Below are 22878 nucleotides of genomic sequence, written 5' to 3' on the forward strand. Positions count from 1 at the left end.
TTAACTTTCAAATATACATAAGTTAGAATAACTCCAAATTAAATTATTTAAACAGTGTTGATAGAATTTAAAAAAATCTAACCAATGACTTCAAAATATTTACAAATTATAACAAAAAAGTGTCTTCAAACAAAAACCGTACTGAGTAGTAAGTGCGAAGTACTATGGTAACCTATGCGAGATAATGACCCCATCTAGATATTCACATAGACATTGCAAACGAAACCATTACAAGGGAAAACGAGCAATAACTTCACCAACATTATGAATGGTGAGGCCATTTTACAAAGATATTTAAGGGAATGACATCTTTTGTGTGTTAATTAAGTAATGCCGTCTGCATAAAAGCAAAAATATATGCGATTTTATGATATATACTTCAAAGTTTATGGTAACTTCAAATATAGATAAGCTAGATTAGAACACATTTAGATGTTGATTGAATTAAAATGATAAAAAATCTAATCAATTATTTAAAAACGTCTCCAAATAATTGGTATTATAATAATCATATTGTTAAAAAATAAAAAATGATGAAAATAAAAAAACTGTCTTCAAACAAAAGTCAAGCAGAATTCTAACACACTTAAGAAAACTGAACTAAGGTATTCGTGTAAGCGAAACCTTGGCCTCTTTAACTTTCAAATATACATAAGTTAGAATAACTCCAAATTAAATTATTTAAACAGTGTTGATAGAATTTAAAAAAATCTAACCAATGACTTCAACATATTTACAAATTATAACAAAAAAGTGTTTTCAAACAAAAACCGTACTGAGTAGTAAGTGCGAAGTGCTATGGTAACCTATGCGAGATAATGACCCCATCTAGATATTCACATAGACACTGTAAACGAAACCATTACAAGGGAAAACGAGCAATAACTTCACCAACATTATGAATGGTGAGGCCATTTTACAAAGATATTTAAGGGAATGACATCTTTTGTGTGTTAATTAAGTAATGCCGTCTGCATAAAAGCAAAAATATATGCGATTTTATGATATATACTTCAAAGTTTATGGTAACTTCAAATATAGATAAGCTAGATTAGAACACATTTAGATGTTGATTGAATTAAAATGATAAAAAATCTAATCAATTATTTAAAAACGTCTCCAAATAATTGGTATTATAATAATCATATTGTTAAAAAATAAAAAATGATGAAAATAAAAAAACTGTCTTCAAACAAAAGTCAAGCAGAATTCTAACACACTTAAGAAAACTGAACTAAGGTATTCGTGTAAGCGAAACCTTGGCCTCTTTAACTTTCAAATATACATAAGTTAGAATAACTCCAAATTAAATTATTTAAACAGTGTTGATAGAATTTAAAAAAATCTAACCAATGACTTCAAAATATTTACAAATTATAACAAAAAAGTGTCTTCAAACAAAAACCGTACTGAGTAGTAAGTGCGAAGTACTATGGTAACCTATGCGAGATAATGACCCCATCTAGATATTCACATAGACATTGCAAACGAAACCATTACAAGGGAAAACGAGCAATAACTTCACCAACATTATGAATGGTGAGGCCATTTTACAAAGATATTTAAGGGAATGACATCTTTTGTGTGTTAATTAAGTAATGCCGTCTGCATAAAAGCAAAAATATATGCGATTTTATGATATATACTTCAAAGTTTATGGTAACTTCAAATATAGATAAGCTAGATTAGAACACATTTAGATGTTGATTGAATTAAAATGATAAAAAATCTAATCAATTATTTAAAAACGTCTCCAAATAATTGGTATTATAATAATCATATTATTAAAAAATAAAAAATGATGAAAATAAAAAAACTGTCTTCAAACAAAAGTCAAGCACAATTCTAACGCACTTAAGAAAACTGAACTAAGGTATTCGTGTAAGCGAAACCTTGGCCTCTTTAACTTTCAAATATACATAAGTTAGAATAACTCCAAATTAAATTATTTAAACAGTGTTGATAGAATTTAAAAAAATCTAACCAATGACTTCAACATATTTACAAATTATAACAAAAAAGTGTTTTCAAACAAAAACCGTACTGAGTAGTAAGTGCGAAGTGCTATGGTAACCCATGCGAGATAATGACCCCATCTAGATATTCACATAGACACTGTAAACGAAACCATTACGAGGGACAACGAACAATAACTTCACCAACATTATGAATAGTGAGGCCATTTTACAAAGATATTTAAGGGAATGACATATTTTGTGCGTTAATTAAGTAATACCGTCTGCATAAAAGCAAAAATGTATGGGATTTGATGATATATACGTCAAAGTTTATGGTAACTTCAAATATAGATAAGCTAGATTAGAACACATTTACATGTTGATTGAATTAAAAGGATAAAAAATCTAATCAATTATTTTAAAATGTCTCCAAATAATTGGTATTATAATAATCCTTATCATTAAAAAATAAAAAATGATGAAAATAAAAAAACTGTCTTCAAACAAAAGTCAAGCAGAATTCTAACACACTTAAGAAAACTGAACTAAGGTATTCGTGTAAGCGAAACCTTGGCCTCTTTAACTTTCAAATATACATAAGTTAGAATAACTCCAAATTAAATTATTTAAACAGTGTTGATAGAATTTAAAAAAATCTAACCAATGACTTCAAAATATTTACAAACTATAACAAAAAAGTGTCTTCAAACAAAAACCGTACTGAGTAGTAAGTGCGAAGTGCTATGGTAACCCATGCGAGATAATGACCCCATCTAGATATTCACATAGACACTGTAAACGAAACCATTACGAGGGACAACGAACAATAACTTCACCAACATTATGAATAGTGAGGCCATTTTACAAAGATATTTAAGGGAATGACATATTTTGTGCGTTAATTAAGTAATACCGTCTGCATAAAAGCAAAAATGTATGGGATTTGATGATATATACGTCAAAGTTTATGGTAACTTCAAATATAGATAAGCTAGATTAGAACACATTTACATGTTGATTGAATTAAAAGGATAAAAAATCTAATCAATTATTTTAAAATGTCTCCAAATAATTGGTATTATAATAATCCTTATCATTAAAAAATAAAAAATGATGAAAATAAAAAAACTGTCTTCTAACAAAAGTCAAGCACAATTCTAACGCACTTAAGAAAACAGAACTAAGGTATTCGTGTAAGCGAAATCTTGGCCTCTTTAACTTTCAAATATACATAAGTAAGAATAACTTCAAAATTAAATTATTTAAACAGTTTTGATAGAATTTAAAAAAATCTTACCAATGACTTCAAAATATTTACAAACTATAACAAAAAAGTGTCTTCAAACAAAAACCGTACTGAGTAGTAAGTGCGAAGTGCTATGGTAACCCATGCGAGATAATGACCCCATCTAGATATTCACATAGACACTGTAAACGAAACCATTACGAGGCACAACGAATAATAACTTCACCAACATTATGAATAGTGAGGCCATTTTAACAAAGATATTTAAGAGAATGACATCTTTTGTGCGTTAATTAAGTAATACCGTCTGCATAAAAGCAAAAATTCCAAATATATATACTTCAAAGTTTATGGTAACTTCAAATATAGATAAGCTAGATTAGAACACATTTAGATGTTGATTGAATTAAAATGATAACAAATCTAATCAATTATTTAAAAACGTTTCCAAATAATTGGTATTATAATAATCATCTCATTAAAAAATAAAAAATTATGAAAATAAAAAAAACTGTCTTCAAACAAAAGTTAAGCACAATTCTAACGCACTTAAGAAAACGGAACAAAGGTATTCGTGTAAGCGAAACCTTGGCCTCTTTAACTTTCAAATATACATAAGTTAGAATAACTTAAAAATTAAATTTAAACAGTTTTGATAGAATTTTAAAAAATCTAACCAATGACTTCAAAATATTTACAAGTTATAACAAAAAAGTGTCTTCAAAAAAAAATCATCATGTTCTAATGTTATTAAAGTGACTTAACTACATTTATTTACATTTAATTACTGATTAAATTAATTATTAACAATTAATTAACAGTGTTATGTTTGCAAATAATTACAAAAAAAAATGTCTTCAAATAAAAGTCATGTCTAGTAATCATGATCGTCCTGAATGAATGATTAGACAGACCACGCTATAATACTCGTAACAGTACGACAACAATATGTTAGCAAAACTAAATCAAGCGGCTTATGTAATACGATCTGTAAAGAAAACAAGTGATTTGCAATATTACTTGTAAACCTTGTTATCACAGATAAATTCCGCACTGCCTAAGTAATGATGGACAGTTATTAATTTGTATATGACAAATAAATATGATGTAAATAAGTGATATTATTTTTTATTATAGCGTAATATAGCGGAGTAATACATCATATTTTTTCTACAAAACTATTTTTAGACAAGAGGAATGTTTTCCAAATGAATAATATCATGAAGGCCACAAAACAAATAGCGAAATATAATTTATAAATAATTTCACAATAAGTTCATTAAATTAACTGATACCATTAATTTCATTTTAAAATATTATATAAAGTAAACGTACTAAAATGTGAACGTAAATTAAAAATGTAAGCATTTCAAGCTATAACCAAGCTTAACTGAAATAAATAAAACAATGCAAACTAACAGCAATAACTTTACATTGTTCGATAATATTTTGTATTGCAAAAGCGATAAATCAAAAAGGCAATAAAATATTCGAATTTATTTTTCTGGTCAAAAATTAACAAAAACAGATAAATTTGCAAATGCTAAATAATAATAAATAATCAACTATTCTACCTACTTAGCCGTTTTATAGCCATCACCAAAAACTCGTTCATTAAATTAATTAAGCAGTGTTAATAGAATTTATAACAAGCCTGTCATTAAAATAACAAAAATGATACAATAAAAAAAGCGTTTTCAAACAAACGTCATTACAATCGTAACGTAATTAAGACAATTTAACTCAGGTAGACGAGTAAACGAAACCTTGGCCTCGTTTTTAACTTTCAAATATAAATAAGTTAGATTGGATCACATTTATTCGTCGATTAAATAAATTAAACAGTGTTGATAGAATTTTTAAAAAAATTAACCAATAATTTACAAATATTTAGAAATAATAACACAAAAGTGTTTTCAAACAAGTCATCACATTCTCATGTAATTAAGACGACTTGACTAAGATAGACGAAACCTTGTTCTCTTTTTAACTTTCAAATATAGATCAGTTAGATCAGAAAACATTTTCTCATTGGTTAATTAAATAGTGTTAAAGATATTAAAAAATATTTACAAATAATAACAAAAAAGTGTTTTCAAACAAAAGTCATGTCAAGTAATCGCGATCATCCCGAATGACATGATTAGACAGACCACGCTATAATAACAGTACGACAACAATAAGCCAGTAACACTAAATCAAGCCGCTTATGTAATACGATCTGTAAAGAAAACAAGTGATTTTCAATATTGCTTGTAAACAGATAAATCCGGTACAGTCATAAGTAGTAATGAACAATTATTAATGTGCATATGAGAGATAGACCTAATTCCAAGTTTTAATTATTATAGATACAATAAGAGAGCGTTTTCAAACAAAAGTCATCACAATTCTAACGTAATTGAGACAATTTAACTCAGGGGTAGACGAGTAAACGAAACCTTGGCCACGTTTTTAATTTTCAAATATAAATAATTTAGAATAGAAGACATTTACTCGTTGATTAAATTAATTAAACAGTGTTTATAGAATTTATAAAATTTAACCAAGTATTTAAAAATATTTCCAAATTAATTTATATTATAGTAAGCCTATCATTAAAAAAACAAAAATGATAGAATAAAAAATCATTTTTAAACAAGTCATCACATTTCTAACACATCTAAGACAATTTAGATAAGATTAGACAAGTAAACGAAACCTTGGCCACGTTTTTAACTTTCAAATATAAATAATTTAGAATAGAAGACATTTACTCGTTGATTAAATTAATTAAACAGTGTTTATAGAATTTATAAAATTTAACCAAGTATTTAAAAATATTTTCAAATTAATTTATATTATAGTAAGCCTATCATTAGAAAAACAAAAATGATAGAATAAAAAATCATTTTTAAACAAGTCATCACATTTCTAACACAACTAAGACAATTTAGATAAGATTAGACAAGTACACGAAACCTTGGCCACGTTTTTAACTTTCAAATATAAATAATTTAGAATAGAAGACATTTACTCGTTGATTAAATTAATTAAACAGTGTTTATAGAATTTATAAAATTTAACCAAGTATTTAAAAATATTTCCAAATTAATTTATATTATAGTAAGCCTATCATTAAAAAAACAAAAATGATAGAATAAAAAATCATTTTTAAACAAGTCATCACATTTCTAACACAACTAAGACAATTTAGATAAAATTAGACAAGTAAACGAAACCTTGGCCACGTTTTTAACTTTCAAATATAAATAATTTAGAATAGAAGACATTTACTCGTTGATTAAATTAATTAAACAGTGTTTATAGAATTTATAAAATTTAACCAAGTATTTAAAAATATTTCCAAATTAATTTATATTATAGTAAGCCTATCATTAAAAAAACAAAAATGATAGAATAAAAAATCATTTTTAAACAAGTCATCACATTTCTAACACATCTAAGACAATTTAGATAAGATTAGACAAGTAAACGAAACCTTGGCCACGTTTTTAACTTTCAAATATAAATAATTTAGAATAGAAGACATTTACTCGTTGATTAAATTAATTAAACAGTGTTTATAGAATTTATTAACCAAGTATTTAAAAATATTTTCAAATTAATTTATATTATAGTAAGCCTATCATTAGAAAAACAAAAATGATACAACAAAAAATCATTTTTAAACAAGTCGTCACATTTCTAACACAACCAAGACAATTTAAGTAAGATTAGACAAGTAAACGAAACCTTGGCCTCGTTTTTCACTTTCAAATATAAATAAGTTAGATTAGAACACATTTACTCATTGATGAAATTAATTAAACAGTTTAAAAAATTAAAAAATATAACTGATTATTTAAAAATATTTACAAATAATAACAAAAAAAGTGCCTTCAAACAAAAGTCATGTCAAATAATCGTCCTGAATGACATGACTACCACACTATAATAACAGTACGACAACAATAACCCAGCAACACTACATATTTTCAGACAAGCAGAGCTTGTTTCCAGTTATAGTATCATCAAACTAAGAACCATGAATATAGAGAGAAACCATGAATTTAAAGTTGAATAAACAATGGTATGTAGTAACAACAACACAAACTAAAGATATAAGCACTTGGAGCTATAAACAAGCATAACTTAAAAAAAAACAATGCAAACTAACAGCAACAACTTTACATTGTTTCATAATAGAGTTTTATTCAAAAAGCGACAAATCAAAAACGTAATAAAATCATCCGTATTTATTTTCGTGGTTATTAATGATTTCCTCTAAAAAATAATATTGAACATCAAAAATTATCAAAAATAGATAAACAAAAATTAAATAATAAACGACTTGTAATCAAACACTGTCTCTGAGAATTTCGGATCAGCTTGGCCGATTCTACTACCCATTATTAACGATTATTTGTGTGTCGATAGACCAAAACAGTCGGACGAAAAACATACACGAATACAGGACGGCATCTCGTTCCGAATAAACATGTTATCGCCAAAGTACCATACAATCGAAGGCGAGAGGAGAGTGAAACCCGTGATCCACCCACGCCTGTTCGTGAAATTTCACAGCGTTTTTTTTTTGTTTCTAAACCGATCTAAAAATAAAAAATGATCCATCGGTGCATTATTTAATTTTCGCCTTGCGGCAACACAACACGGAGGGCGGTGATGCTTTTCGACGACATGTAAAGCGGTAACATATGGAAATATGAGGTTCCTCGTTCCGGTATCGTGTCCGAAAAGTACTGACGTGGTGGTACCGGCGCGCCATCATCGTCGAATCGAGACGCTTATGTAATGCGAGACGCAATAAAAACCAGTGCTTTGCGAGGACGATGATGATGACTATGATGATGGTGGTGATGCGCGTCCTTGCTACGGACGAAAATGTGACACGCATAGATACATACTGTATATATACATCGGGAGGATTGGGATTTGAGAAACGTCGTTATCGAGCTGATAAGAAAACGCAAAATATTATAATAATCAACGATAATGATAATAATAATAGTAATAATAGTTGTGAAGAGACTGAGTGGTGAGAAAAGGAGCGACGTCCGCACTTATAGGTTATGTAGGTAGACGCCGCCGTGCTGCGGATGATGTGGCAGTGCGACCAACACACGTGAAATGGATGGATGGATGGACCCAACCCCCAGGTTATCCAGATTGAAAGCGATCAACACTCACCGACGGCCAGTGAACTCATCAAGTTCCGCAGGAAGAACGAGTCGTCGTGAATCATTTAGATCGAAACCGGGGCGCTTTCGCACCCGTCCTCGGTAACGGCTTCGTCACCGGCTGCGCCACACAGACACCGTCGTCGGCCAAACTCGCGACCGCAAGAGCGGATCGGCACCGCGTCAGCGAGCAGCTGATCGAGCCGGGGGCCGGCCCCGCCGCGCTGCCGCCGGCACCAGGAGTCGACCCGATTGATTCGGAGGCGGCAGCGGCGGCGGTGGTGGTGGTGGTGGCGGCGTGTGTTCGAGGGTCGCGCGCGCCAGACTACCAAGTCGCGCAATAGCGACAACCTACTACATGAACAATTTTTGTTCCACTATCTAGATGACGAGGGCATTACCTGAACTGAAATGGGATCGTTTCGAATCTCCGTTTTCCGTGTCGCCGTCCAAGGGACGTTTCCTAGAGTCGGCAATTTCCGGCGACGGACAAGTTTCCATTCCCGAGTCGGCGGCCATCTTTACGGGTTCACAGGTCCATTAGCGCGGCGGACGAGCGGGAACGAGCGTAGTAGCTGCAGCACGGGTTGCGCGCACACACTCACACACAAATACACTGGCGATGCGAACGGTTCGGGATCCGCTGAGGAACTGAGACGTCGGCGGCGACGTTTCACGAAGCTGAATGCTGCTGTGGCGACCGACAGCGACTCGCGCTCGACTTGATGTGCAGAAATTCGCAGTTCTGATTAGATAGCAGCGCTTTGGTAGATCCCCCACCACCTACCAACGCCGGCCACCGTCAGCTCACGAATTGAGCGAGCGTACCAACTGCGGAACCCTCATCTCGACCGAGGCGATAAAGCCGGAAAAAACGCTGGGCCCTTTTGTCTCGCGAAAAATAATCTCGGAAACAAAACAACTGATTTCCACCAAATCTATCGCTCTCCGGATCTTTTTGACGCGCTACCGTGAAAACACCGTTTTGTCCACGGAAGAAAAATTATTCTCCAGTTTTATTTAGAATTGTTTTTCATCGATCTCCTTATATAGCACTGCTGTTTTCATATTAAATGCATCTCAGTACACTACGGTACAATCTCCTTGATGTTCTGGTGTTATCCAAGAGTTGCGAAACTTCGATATTAACATGGAAGTAGAATTTCTCTATTGAAGAATGGATTTTCTGAGTGACAATCTGACATATCTGACAATAGGTTTCGTTCTAAGTAAACAGTCTTATGTTATTAAGCTACATCTATTATGCTTCTTAGGACTTTTTCTGAAATTCTTGTAATATACTTACATTACTCTTCATGGAACATACCCGTAATTGAATTCTGTAGATACTTAGCGTTTTTGCTATATGGAATGATACTATCATTTATTGTTATCGTATTGATGTTTATGCGATCTGATTATAGGTAAACTTCACATTCACATACTTTCTTTGCTTTCAGGTTTTGGTCCAATTAACAGGTCAATTGAAGGGGCCCCGGCCTACCATAGTAAAACACATTTTTTTGGCAAAATTTGTTTTTTCTTATTCAACATAATTCCCTTCAAGAGTGATACACTGATAATAGCGACCCTGCTATAACTTTTCGATGTCATAATAGTCTCTGGCGGCCAGATCTGGAGAATACGATGAACAAGGAAGAATTTCGAAGCCCAATTCATGGATTTTTGTCATCGTTTCCATTGACTTGTGACACGGTGCATTGTCTTGATGAAACAGCACTTCTTTTTCTTCAAATGCGGCCGTTTTTCGGCGATTTCGACCTTCAAACGGCCCAATAACGCTATGCAATAGTCGTGGTTGATGGTCCTTCCTTTTTCAAGGTAGTTAAGGAAAATTATTTCATGCGAATCCCAAAATACAGACGCCATAACTTTGCCAGCCGACTGCTGCGTTTTCCCACGCTTTGGAGCGGGTTCATCTTGTGCAGTCCACGCGGATGACTGTCGATTGGATTTCGGAGTGAAACGATAGAGTCATGTTTCATTCATTGTCACATATCGACGCAAAAACTCGAGATTTTTACGTTTGATCATCTTCAAGCACTACTCTGAATAGTCAACTCGTCGTTGTTTTTGGTCAAATGTGAGATCGCGTGGCACCCACTTTGCAAAGAGCTTTCTCAGACCCAAATATTCGTGAATGATATGACGTACACGTTCAGTTAATATCTTTAGAGTGTCTGCTATTTCATTCAAGTTTTTGATTCAACTGTATTTTTATCTTCAAAAAGCAATATTTTATCAACACGCGAAATTCCTTTTTATCCATTTTTTCACAATAACAAAAGTTCCTTCACTCAAAATGCTATAATTCACAAACTAATGATCCGACAGCTGTTAAATTTATACACGCATCTTTTGAAGGCTATGGCTAACTAAAAAACATATGAACTTAATTCTAGTAGCGCCATATATGTGTCAGGCCGGGGACTTGTAAATTGACCTGTTATCTATATTGTTCTTTGTCTATTGTAATGTCTATTGTATCGGGTTGCTTCTTAGCTATTGTCTGCGACACCAAGAATGTCAGTGTAATCAGAAAATATAGCCATCGTGATATTTTCCATTTGTGGTATATCACACACCTTCAACTACTTGATAAAAGATTGTTCCCCATACACTTTCTTGTTCTACACCTGCTTTAGCTTCTTTTATTGTAGAGCAGCGTATGCTTCTTATTTGACACTAAACAACACTGGCTGTCCTATAATAATTCAATGTGTTGCTTCAGTAATATTTTCTATAAGTTATGAACGAAACCCTCCTGCCAAAACTTATCTAAGGCTTGTGTTACATACAAAATCTACAATTTCTATTAACACTTATACGGTGTCTGTATAATTCCTTTCCGTCTTCTTTATTCTAAAGAAAACACGTTATTACGAACAGGAAGTATCGGCTATTTGACCACATACATTTTTTTCATCTCTCGGACAATATATTGATGCCATTCCTAACTAATACTGAGGTTCCTAACTAATAATTAGATAGAAACCTAATAGTTTCTCTTTTAAGGTAAACCATTCATAGAGTATTTTTTTAACTTCTTCGAAATCGGCAAAGTGCTGCTCTGCAGTCACGTATCCCACCGATGCGAAAAGATGGTGGTCGGACAAGACCGTTCCTTTGGCTGACTTTACTGTATGAGAAGTTGTCACGCCGAAAAATCACTTGGTCATGTCTTTCAGTGTATTGCGGAAGATTTTCTATCAATTCGCCGTTCTAATTGATAATTTTCTGTCGGTAGCGATCAGTATTAATTACTTCTCTACGTAATATACGTCACCAACCTAGTCCCATCAGACACAAGGTTAATTTTCCAAATAAATCCATGTTTCATCACCCGTTACTATTCGATGCAGAAATGATCTCCTTTCATAACTTACGTTCATTTCGCATTACGTTCAATTCATCTAGTTCAATCCATTCATTCATCTACCTTCCTATCTTTTGGATCTTTCCCATCGTTTTCAATTGTTCACAAAACGATTACTCAACGTTTACTCAGTCAAAAGTATTAAAAATGGAGATTCCAAATGAGTGTTTAAGTACACCAGAGTCAGAACAAGTTTGTGTGTTTTCATTCAAAAACGCACATAAAATTTTTAAAAATACCGAGAAAGATCAACTAATTTCATGTCATGACATCTCTGTCTCTCTCTGGAACCAGTCACATGACACTCGGGTTCCCCATAAATTAACACTGAAAACTGTAATGGGCGCTATACTGCTGAAACGAAATCGAACTATTTTTTAAACGAACGGTGATGCTGATTACTGATGCAAAGCTTTTGGTACGATTAGAAAGGAATTTGTACCATGAGCTGCTCAAGCCTGACCACACCACTGTCAACAACTAAGGAGATTGAAACAGACGATTGAAAGTCAACCGATCGGTAAGGCGTTGGCCTGTATCACGACAACGCTAAACCATACTCATCTTTAGTGTCTTGACAAAAATTAAGAAGAGATTGAGGAGAAGGAGAGGTTGGGATAGGTTCTGCCTTACTATATAAAATTTTCCGCCATAAAATTAAATTTTCACTAAATATGAATATTTACTCTTAATCTGCAAATAATTTTTAAAAATACAGTTTGTAGATTTTACTTCCGCGTATCTCACACTTAACGTTATAGTTAGATATAACTGAGCATGGGTGATTGGTTCCTCAAGCTTCTCATTGGCAGCTGAACCAGATTTTAGGCGAACAATAAACTGCATATTCATCATATTCAATTTACTTGGATCTCGAATTTATCTGGAGAGACTGTTCCTGAATCTCTGACTATACCTGTTTCTTCATAATTTCACTGAAATCCTTGAACTTGTATCATGAATAAGTGTTATTGTATAAATATTATCATTTGAATGTCTCGAATTATAACATTGTAGTCCTATGTAATTTTCGTTATAATTAATTCAGTCATGACATGAAGTCCTAAATGTACCAGATAACAATAACAGGAAATCCAGAAGTTGATCAAATCAGTTGGTCAAAATTCAACATTATTTCTCCAAGAAATGCACTACGAGCAAATATTTTTACAAATAGATATTTCAACTGATAGAAATCAATATTATCAAATTCCAAACCAGATAAAAATCCCTTTTTAAAGTCATTATTATAGAAATTATAATACAAATTAATGTTTGCCTGTTCAGACCCTAAATGATAACAAATATTGGAAAATTAAAACTTACTCCAAAATATCTAGACTGAAATTTATTTGTTGTTGATAAAATAATAATTAGGGGCCAATAATATTAATGGATTAAATCATAAAGTACCGTAATAGGAAATTTATCGTATTATAATATAACCATCAGACCCTATTAATATTCAATTAAAATTAATGCATCCGTGAAATAACATGCAGAAAATGTCTCGCTTTAACTTTAACAATTTTAAGTAGTTGAAACGAACTAATTGACTTTATTAATCTTGATTCTTCTAGTGTTTAATATTAAGGGTAAAGTTGAAAGAGAAAGCACATTTTCTTGCAAAATAACTTTTGTAAATAATATCGCAATTGTATTGCCACAGCCACAAATTCATCAAAATGTTCGTCAAAATAATAATAATCGAAAAATTTCATCATCGTAAATATTGAACTAGAAGCAATTGGTGTTTATGATCACCTTACTTAAAATCAATCGTGAAAATCAAAAATGTTCACCTGCACAATAGTGTGATGGTCTCCACAGATATTTTCACTGTTTAATCAACTATCAAAATCCCCAGGTGCTCAAAACCATAAATTATTTTGGGAAATTTAATACTAAATAACACTGTATTGAAATGAAGAGACATTTTAATTTTTATAGGTAACAGGGAATATGAAATACAAAAGATGTAAAGTGTACTGTATCAAAGTAAACGTCCAAAAATCATATATTTGTCAAATCGATTTTACTGCTATTATTATTGGATGTATACGAAAATGCTTGGCTGCAAGTGATGGGCTAATAAGTATATAAGATTTGTGCTTCTTAAATAACGTAATTTTTGTGTGGAAACTATATGTTTAAGGAATTTTACTTACTGCATTATAATGTTATGCAACAGAAACAGAAAACTGCTACAAAAATGACCATATTCCTAGATTATGGAGAATGTGCTCTATCAACTTGATGGTTGATTCGAAAAATAGTTGTTTCGGAGTTAAGGACAGAAAAAAGATTCATGCAATTAAAAATTTGAATTCAAAATTGTGAATAAACATAATCTGTATTACTCGATGAATATGCTAATACAGAAAATACTTAAACGCAGAAAACAGAATCATTAAATATTCATCAATCAATAATTTTTTCATACAGAGAAAAAACCTAATACCCACCCACCAGTTTGGGTTTATTAACCAGCATTCAGCTATTGACCAGGTCCACAAACTATCAAATGTTATTGAAAAAGCCTACGAAAGTAAAAAGTATGCTCAGCTGTATTCTTAGATCTAGCACAAGCCTTCGATAAAATTTGGCAGGAAAGCCTTGTTCATAAACTACAGAAAATGTTACCAAAACAACACACCGAACTACTAAAATCGTACATTACAGCCAGAATATTTTGAATTAAGCAAGAAGAAGCTTACTCTACGATAAAAGAAGCTAAAGCAGGTGTACCACAAGGAACTGTACTGAGGCCAATGCTTTATTTACTCTACAATTGTGATATACCACAAATGGAGGATATTACGATGGCTACATTTACTGATGATACTACGATTATAGCTATCGGAGACAATAATAAAGAAACCACACGAAAATCACAAACAGGCAAGTGACAATACAATTAATTGGACACAAAATTGGAAAATAAAAATTAACGAAAGTAAATCTGTGCATGTGAAGTTCACCTACAATCAGACCGTACAAGCACCAATAATATTAAATAATACTATCATTCCATATAGTAGCAACGCTAAAAATTTTGGAACGAATCTTGATGTAAAACTTCTCTGAAAGGAATATATAAAGAAGAAAAGAAAAGAACTAGAATTGAAATATAGGAAAATGTATTGGTTAATTGGAAGAAAATCACAATTATCAGTACATAATAAATTGCTATTATATAAGCAAATACTGAAACCTATATGGACATACGGAGTTCAATTATGGGGATGATCTGCAAAGAGTATTATAAACAAACTACAAAATTTTCAGAGCAAAGTCCTGAGAAGTATTGTAGGCGCAGCCAAATACTACAGGACTGAGTATCTACACGGAGACCGTGCGATACCCACAGACAGTCAAGAAATCAAGAGAATTGCAAGGGGACATGAAGAAAGACTTCATTCTCATGAGAATATTGAAGTATTACAAGTTTTGGATACCGCCAGAGCAGGACACACATTCAAAAGAATCAAACCATCTGATCATCAAAAGAATCAAACCATCTGATCATGTGTAGTGGTGTGTAGTGAGGTGCATATAATAAAAAATACAGCAGTAACATATATAAACATTATTTCACCAGAGACTGAGATAGGGCCGATGGGTCCTCCTAGTTATATACCCAGATTTAAATTATCATAAAGACAAATTGTAGGTTAGTCAGAAACGACTAGTAACAATGTAATAATAAAATAATAAAAAAATCAATCATTTTCAAACTATTGAGTCATCGAATTGTCTAAAAGTACACTACAAAGCAGGTACTTTGTGAGGCGATTTGGCATGTCCGAAATATTGCTTGAATGTTAAAAAATAACTTGTTTTTGCTGAAAGGTGGAAAAGAGTATAGATTCTGGGGGACAATACTTTGAATATAGTAGACTCTCGATAACGTAAACATTAATTAATGCATGCTATAAAAATGCATGCCCAAGGATAAAATAGAACGCGCGGTAAGGATAAAATAGAACGCGCGGTAAGGATAAAATAGAACGCGCGGTAACGTGAGCAGTCTCTGCTCTCGATCATGTAAACAGTTCTTGGTAACGCAACGCCCGACGTTTACTTGTTGATAGTTGTTAGTACGGGTATCCCCGATCTATATTAGGAATTCAGCAAACGGTAATAAGGTACCGAGATACTCTAGTGGTAAATGTTACCAAAAAAAAAATTTTTCGATGCTTTTTCGAAAACAAGTAAATATATTTCTTAAACATTAAAAAAATAAATTAATCATTTTTAGTAAACTTTTAACTTCTCAGTTAAATTAATCTTTCAATCCCTAGTCGTTCAAGTATCAGTTAAAGGCGTAATTAAAAGCAAATAAACACATTATTCTAAAGCAAATGCGACTGCAATAGAACTGTTACGAGCGCCACGACCCTTTAGGCCACCACAAATTCATCAACAAGTACAAAGGTTGGCAACGCCGGTGGATTGGTACCATGCAGTTCCAGGCTATAAAAGACCATCACGACGACGTCTCGCTCTTTTTTCTTTTCTCCATCCCCTTGTAATAGTACCACTTCCACAGCGCTACTGTACTTCCTCTACCTAACCTAATATCCTTTCAATTCTCCCACATGTATCATTTAACATTGAAATAAACAGTATCTCTTCAACCAGTGTTTTCAGTTCTCATGCAAATTCCTTTCAAAAATAGTAGTGAGTGTTCTGTCAAATAATCGCAGCGGCAGCCACACATTTCGACCGACTGACCGACCCGACGAACATTCCTACAGAACTAACGGAATTGAACGAAATCCTGCGGTTGATGATCAACAACCACGGGCGCGTCTTGATTATCTAACATTTAAATTTAAACTTTATTTACCTAATGACATAAAAAACACGTTTTTCAACTTCGGATCGGGTTTCGACGATTTTTAAGCGAGACAGCAGCCAAAAAAGCCTCTTGAATATTTTATATTGGGCAAATCGCCCTTATCATTGGTTTGGAAACTTTTTTTCAATCGAACTCGAAACTTTTCCAAATATAAAAGTCCCGAGAATACACCGGGGAGAGATATCAAGAGGTAGCACTTTACAAAAAGTCATATTTTCGTTTATCCTGTTTCATTGCGGTCTGTTACGTTGTTGGTGTAAAGGAGAAATTAATGTAAAGTAGTGAGAACGTGTTAATATACGAATTTTACTGTCATCAGCCAGGCTGTAAAATTAAATGTATAGTTTAACCAAAATAACAGTGAATTCCCGTCATCAAGATGTCGAATATATTACCGATCACATTAAACATTTGTAAATTCGTTTTAATTTCAGTCAATATTAATTAGGAAACATAGGATTTAAGTAGTGTAAAGGTACAATTTGTCTATAGACATAGATAGTTAGAAATGGACATTAGGCCACCCTTAGGAAGACGCTAATAAAAAGAGTGTAAAGGCAACAAAAGCTGATGGAAAAAGGTATAAATTAGAATAACATTTGATTAGGGTTTGTTAAACAACATAATGCTTTATTCAAATTTCATTGCAGATAAATTGTTCTTCGTCCTAGAAACAAGAAAATAGAGACTCCAAGTCCAAGAGCGACCACCATGAAGAAATGAACCATAAGTTATTACTCTGGTTTGAAAATCAGCTGTTTAAGAACTAAGAACAACCATCAGTTATTGTTATGGTCAATGCACCATGCCATGTTTGATGGAAAGGATCCCAATAAGTGGATCGACAAAGGCTGCACTTAAGGAATGGTTTGCATAACATAAATTAAGTTTTCAAAATACCATGTTAAAGAATTGGTGAAGAAGGTGTTTAATTGCATTTTATGTAATTTATTTTTTTAGAAACAAGCCTGAAACAAGATACACAGTAGATCAGATAACTGAACAATTTAGTCACAGAGTGTAATGTCTTCGTCCCTATCACTGCATATTCATTCAAATACAGTTGTTATGAGATATGTCACAGAATTATTACAAAATATATGCAGGTCGAGAAAGAACAAACAAGAACTATTTGGACATGTCGAAAGAAGGTTTGTCTATAATAACACCCTTCGGTTGATTTGAAATTGACAAATGGTGGAATTGTGAACAGGTGTTAGATTGGAAATTAACAGTTTAGATATTGACTTAATAGCTCAGATAGTGACAGTGACTGAATGAAACATTCTGGATGTGGTATTATGATTCAATGCTGATAAGTATCAAAACAGGGTGATCATAGTGGAAACAATCAGATCAGTAAGTAATTAATATAGGATAACTATAGAAAATCGTATTTTAGAGTGTGAAACATTGGTGTGCATGGATATGTAAGTAATTGTTCAGAATATACATGAGCATTTGATTAATATATATTAAGAGGAGAGATAGAATTCTAACTGTTTTGCAGAGTAGGCAAATGCATTAGAGAGAATGTAGTGATTAAGTCTAATTTTATCAAGAAAAATAGACACAGAAGACGTTAAGGAGAAATAGAGTGATATCAGAATGGCTTAATAAAGAAACACAGCAACGAAGGAAATAAATACAAAACATAAAAAGGTAAACAATAATGTTATAATATATAATAATGAAAGTAAAATATATTAATTGGATATAGAATTGTTAGTTAAGTGGATTAGGCCTCCAAGGGATACCATACATGGCTCGAAAAAGAATTCAATGAAAATATAATAAAACAGTAATAAATTATATTTTATAACATTTTTGTTTCATTACTTTATTTACCAGTTGAAGCATTTTTCAGCTGAACGAAGTTTACAACAAAATATTGAGGGTGCTTGCAGGTATTCTGATCTGAACATAATGTTAAAATAGATAACCTAACTGTAAAATTAGATAGTTGTGATATTGCTCTTCATAAAATAACAGTTGTTGATTTAGTATTATTGAATTATTCAGCGTATATAGACGTTGGACATGAATAGTTCAAAATTGCATTTTCGGTCATTAACACTTTTTGTAGTTTGAAGATCATATCCCAATATCATAATTGTCACTTTTAATTTCAATGATTTAAAAGTGGTAATTTTGATGTCAATGACAAGTCAAAAACAATTTCAAAACTTATTGGGCGAACACCCAGCAGAAACTTTCAAAGATCCTTCAGACAACTTAACAGTGAATATGCTTTTCTGTGTATGTAGTATAATCAGCAAAGTTGTAATGTATTAAGATATGCTTAATCAGTAACAATCTCACAATAGGTAACATGACGATCTTGATTAATCATTTCGCACACAGCATCGATGTTTTCTGGCACGACAGCCGATTTTGGACGACCTTCACGAAACTCATCGGACAGCGAACTACGACCCCAATTGAATGCACTAAATCAGCCATACACGGGGATTTTTGATGGAGCTTCATCGCCAAAAGTCATATTAAGTTGATTGATGCACTGTTGTTGGGATAATCCACGTCGGAAATCCTAAAAAATTCATCGCACGAAAATGTTCACGATTAAGTTCCATTTTTTGGCGAGACGAAACTTTCAACTAAATATAAGATAAACAAATAGCGTCCGTGCGACAAAATGTAATGAGTACGTACATAGTCAAAAATGTCAAACTATACGATGGAACCGTCAGTTGGACTCACATGACAACAATGTTGCCAATTCCCGAAATATAAATAGTGACCATCGTACCAGTTCATGTGGTTTGGTTCCAATCCACTATCCAAACAATTATCAATAACGCTATGTAATACAGACTCCATAACTTTGTCAGCCGACTGTTGCGTTTTCCCACGCTTTGAAGCGGGTTCATCGTGTGTAATCCACTCGGATGATTGTCGATTGGACTTTGGAGTGAAATGATGGAGCCATGTTTCATCCATTGTCACATCTCGATGTAAAAACTCGGTTTTGTTACGCTTGATCATCTTCAAACACTGCTCGGAATCATCAACTCGTCGTTGTTTTTGGTCAAAAGTGAGCTCGCGTGGCACCCACTTTGCACAGAGCTTTCTCATACCCAAATATTCGTGAATGATGTGATGTACACGTTTAGTTGATATCTTTAAAATGTCTGCTATTTCATTCAATTTCAATGTACGGTCATTCAAAATCAATTTGTGGATTTTTCAAATGTTTTCATCGGTAACAACCTCTTTTCGGCGTCCACTGCGTTCACCGTCTTGGGTGCTAATTTCAGCACGTCTGGTTGAATTTCTTGGGGCAGTGTCCTAAAACTCGACAGGAACCCAAGTTTTTGCTACAACTGTATTTTTTTCTTTCAAAAAGCAATATTTTTGTCAACACGCGAAATTCCTTTTTATCCATTTTTTCACAATAACAACAATTGCTTCACTCAAAATGCTATAATTCTACTAATGACAGCTGCCAAATTTATACACGCATCTTTTGGTTAGGGCTAGCTAAAAAACATACGCATTTAATTCTAGTAGCGCGGACCGGGGACTTTTCAAATGACCTGTTATGTGTCTCTGTCTAAGACAGTAGAAACAAGATCTACAAATGGACCAGAGACTAGAACATACAACTTATTGGCTCCAAATCTGTCCATGTTAATTTTGCGTTGCGGCGAAATGACAAAAACCTAATTATATCACTTGACGGATACCCGATTCCTCATTCAGAATCAGCTAAATACCTTGGAATACATCTCGATGGTAAGTTTCAAGGATACATCATGTTAGACAAAAAAACAGTCAGAGAGACAATCGGAAGATATTCTCAACATGACCTAAAATCAAAGAGATTGGGTAATTAGTCAATCATAAAACCAAATTGGGCCAAAGGGGTGCAAATATGGGGTTACACTAAAACATCAAGCCAATTAGTAATCCACCTCATCCCAAAGCAAAGTTCTACGATTAATTACCAATGCTTATCGATACGTAACCAACGAAGAGCTGCACGATGACCTCGAAATCAAATGGATACACGAAGTGATCCGATATTTCCCCTTAAAACATGAAATAAAGTTGCCAAATCAAAGCAACGTGGAAGCAATATAGCTACTGGACTACACGTAGGAAATTAGAAGATTGAAGCGAACCAAACCACACGAAATTGTTTAATGTGGTTAATATAACTGTATTCTGAACTTAAGCTTAAGTAGATTAGTTTTATTTTAATTTAGGAAATACATACTGATATATTAATCCCGTACTCGCCGTTTGTCTATTAACAGAAGTACAACAGAACTGTAGTAATAAATTAATTTGTAAATTAAGATTGTACTACATCTAATGTAACATGTACTTAATTAAAAGAAATTCCCAATAAATACCATTTTAACATGAGAAAACGATCGGAATAAATGCAAGCGCCTAACATATACAAAAAGCGAACACATCTGGAATAAGTAGGACTCTTCTTTAAACTTTTAATTGTATATTTTTCTATGATTAATTTTGGATTGTACTGTAGTCTGAGTTAATTATTTAAATTGGTTTGGGTGCCACATTGATTGTAATAAAATCTAACAGATGTCCGGCACGTTCGAAGTAGCATGGTCTTATAAATAATTGATTTCTTCATGTTCGACTTGGAAATTTTCTGCCTTTCGGAGCATCGTGAATATTCCACTATATTTTCTGTTAATTAGCACTGTTTTAGGACGCCGAGAAATATATGTATTTATACGGTTAGGTTATGGTGTCAGATTTAATTCGGAATTTTATTAAACTTTGATACAGTTTGTTCTTAAACATCTGTGGATCCGCCATGAAAAGCAATAAGGATATATTTCAAGTTGCTGTAGTAAATATTACTATAGACATCTTATTATATTATATATAACACAACTTCATCTAATTTTAATGGTAAATGATGAACCTTTCAAAGTCCTTTATTTCGGTAAGCCGTTAAAGCTATTGCAGATTATATGTGAGTAATGTAAATATGTTATAAAGAGCAATTAACACGAAGATTGAGATTGTCGTAGAATATTTAGTTACAATACGACACAGAAAACTCTTTTATTGCCGTATATATGGTAGCCATTTTTCCTACTTTTAAATCTTTTTAATCGCATGTAAACATCTGGAAACAGTTGACTCGTTAATTTCTAAGCTGTTTGAACTTTTTTTGAGAGTTTCCGTCCAACAAGTCTTGCAATCCATTGTCTTCAGACTTTTGGTCCTCCAAATCGTTGAAACCATAATTTTTGTAAAAGACTAACTGGTATCGATTAAAAATGGGATGGAAAATTTTAAAAAAGAGAAATAGTTGAGCGGGAGACATACAAAGCCAATAAGATTTTCATTGAATTTTTGGTCATTTTGGTGGATTTAAATGTTTTCGTCGGGGTTCAACCTCTTTTGGGCGTCCACTGCGTTCACCATCTTCGGTGCTCATTTCACCACGTCTAAACTTAGAATACCAAGCCTTGATGGTTGATTTTCCTGGGGCAGTGTCCGGAAACTCGGCATCAAGCCAAGTTTTTGCTTCAACTGTATTTTTTCCCTTCAAAAAACAATATTTTATCAACACGCGAAATTCCTTTTTTACATTTTTTTCACAATAATCCGATGTGATCCGACAGCTGTCAAATTTATACACTCATCTTTTGAAGGTTAAGTTATGGGCTAACTAAAAAACATATGGATTTAATTCTAGTAGCGCCGGGTTCTAGTGTGCTAGGCTGGAAACTTTTCAATTGTCCTGTTAATTAATATATAATAAATATAAGAAATCTTACTGTAAAGTGCGAAATATATATGTACACAAATACGTGTATAATTGTTCAGAATATACCTGAGCATTTACATAATATGTGTGAGGAGTCATATAATACTGTTTTTCAGATATGACAGATGCATTAGGGATGCAAATCGGTGATTAAATCTAGTTTTAGCAAGAAAGATGAATACAGGTAATAACAGAAAAAACTAGGAAGAAAAACAGTAATATCAAAATGACTTTACAAGAAAACACTGTACCGAAAGAAACAAGAGCTAAGCGTAAAAGGTAAATATGCTCTCTAATGAAAGTAAAATATATTACTTGTATATACAATTGTTAATTAAGTGGATTAGGACCCCAAGGGATACCACTACAGAAAAAAACACGCCTCGTACTCTAACTCATAGGTGGAGTTCAATGTAGTTTTAAGCCCTTTGATATGAGCATTAGATGTACA

General features: G+C 32.8%; 1 protein-coding gene across 3 annotated transcripts in view; it reads right to left on the reverse strand.

Annotated features, from left to right (window-relative positions):
• pasilla (RNA-binding protein Nova-1-like protein passilla) overlaps positions 1-22878 on the reverse strand; it is a 289380-nt gene that overhangs the window by 265031 nt on the left and 1471 nt on the right. The window contains exon 1 of one of the 3 annotated variants that reach the window (XM_076412609.1): positions 8786-9130. The exons of 1 other annotated variant lie outside the window; for it this stretch is intronic. In XM_076412609.1, the coding sequence (XP_076268724.1) occupies positions 8786-8903 (118 nt within the window). In that variant the 5' untranslated portion in view covers positions 8904-9130. Of the gene's footprint in view, positions 1-8394; positions 9131-22878 lie in introns of those variants that run through there. One more of the 3 variants, XM_076412610.1, reaches the window with a different exon arrangement.

This window comes from Rhynchophorus ferrugineus, unplaced genomic scaffold (assembly GCF_030347505.1).
Source record: "Rhynchophorus ferrugineus isolate W39M unplaced genomic scaffold, kcgeb_rfMv2 rfM8, whole genome shotgun sequence".
Classification (NCBI taxonomy): Eukaryota; Metazoa; Arthropoda; class Insecta; order Coleoptera; family Curculionidae; genus Rhynchophorus; species Rhynchophorus ferrugineus.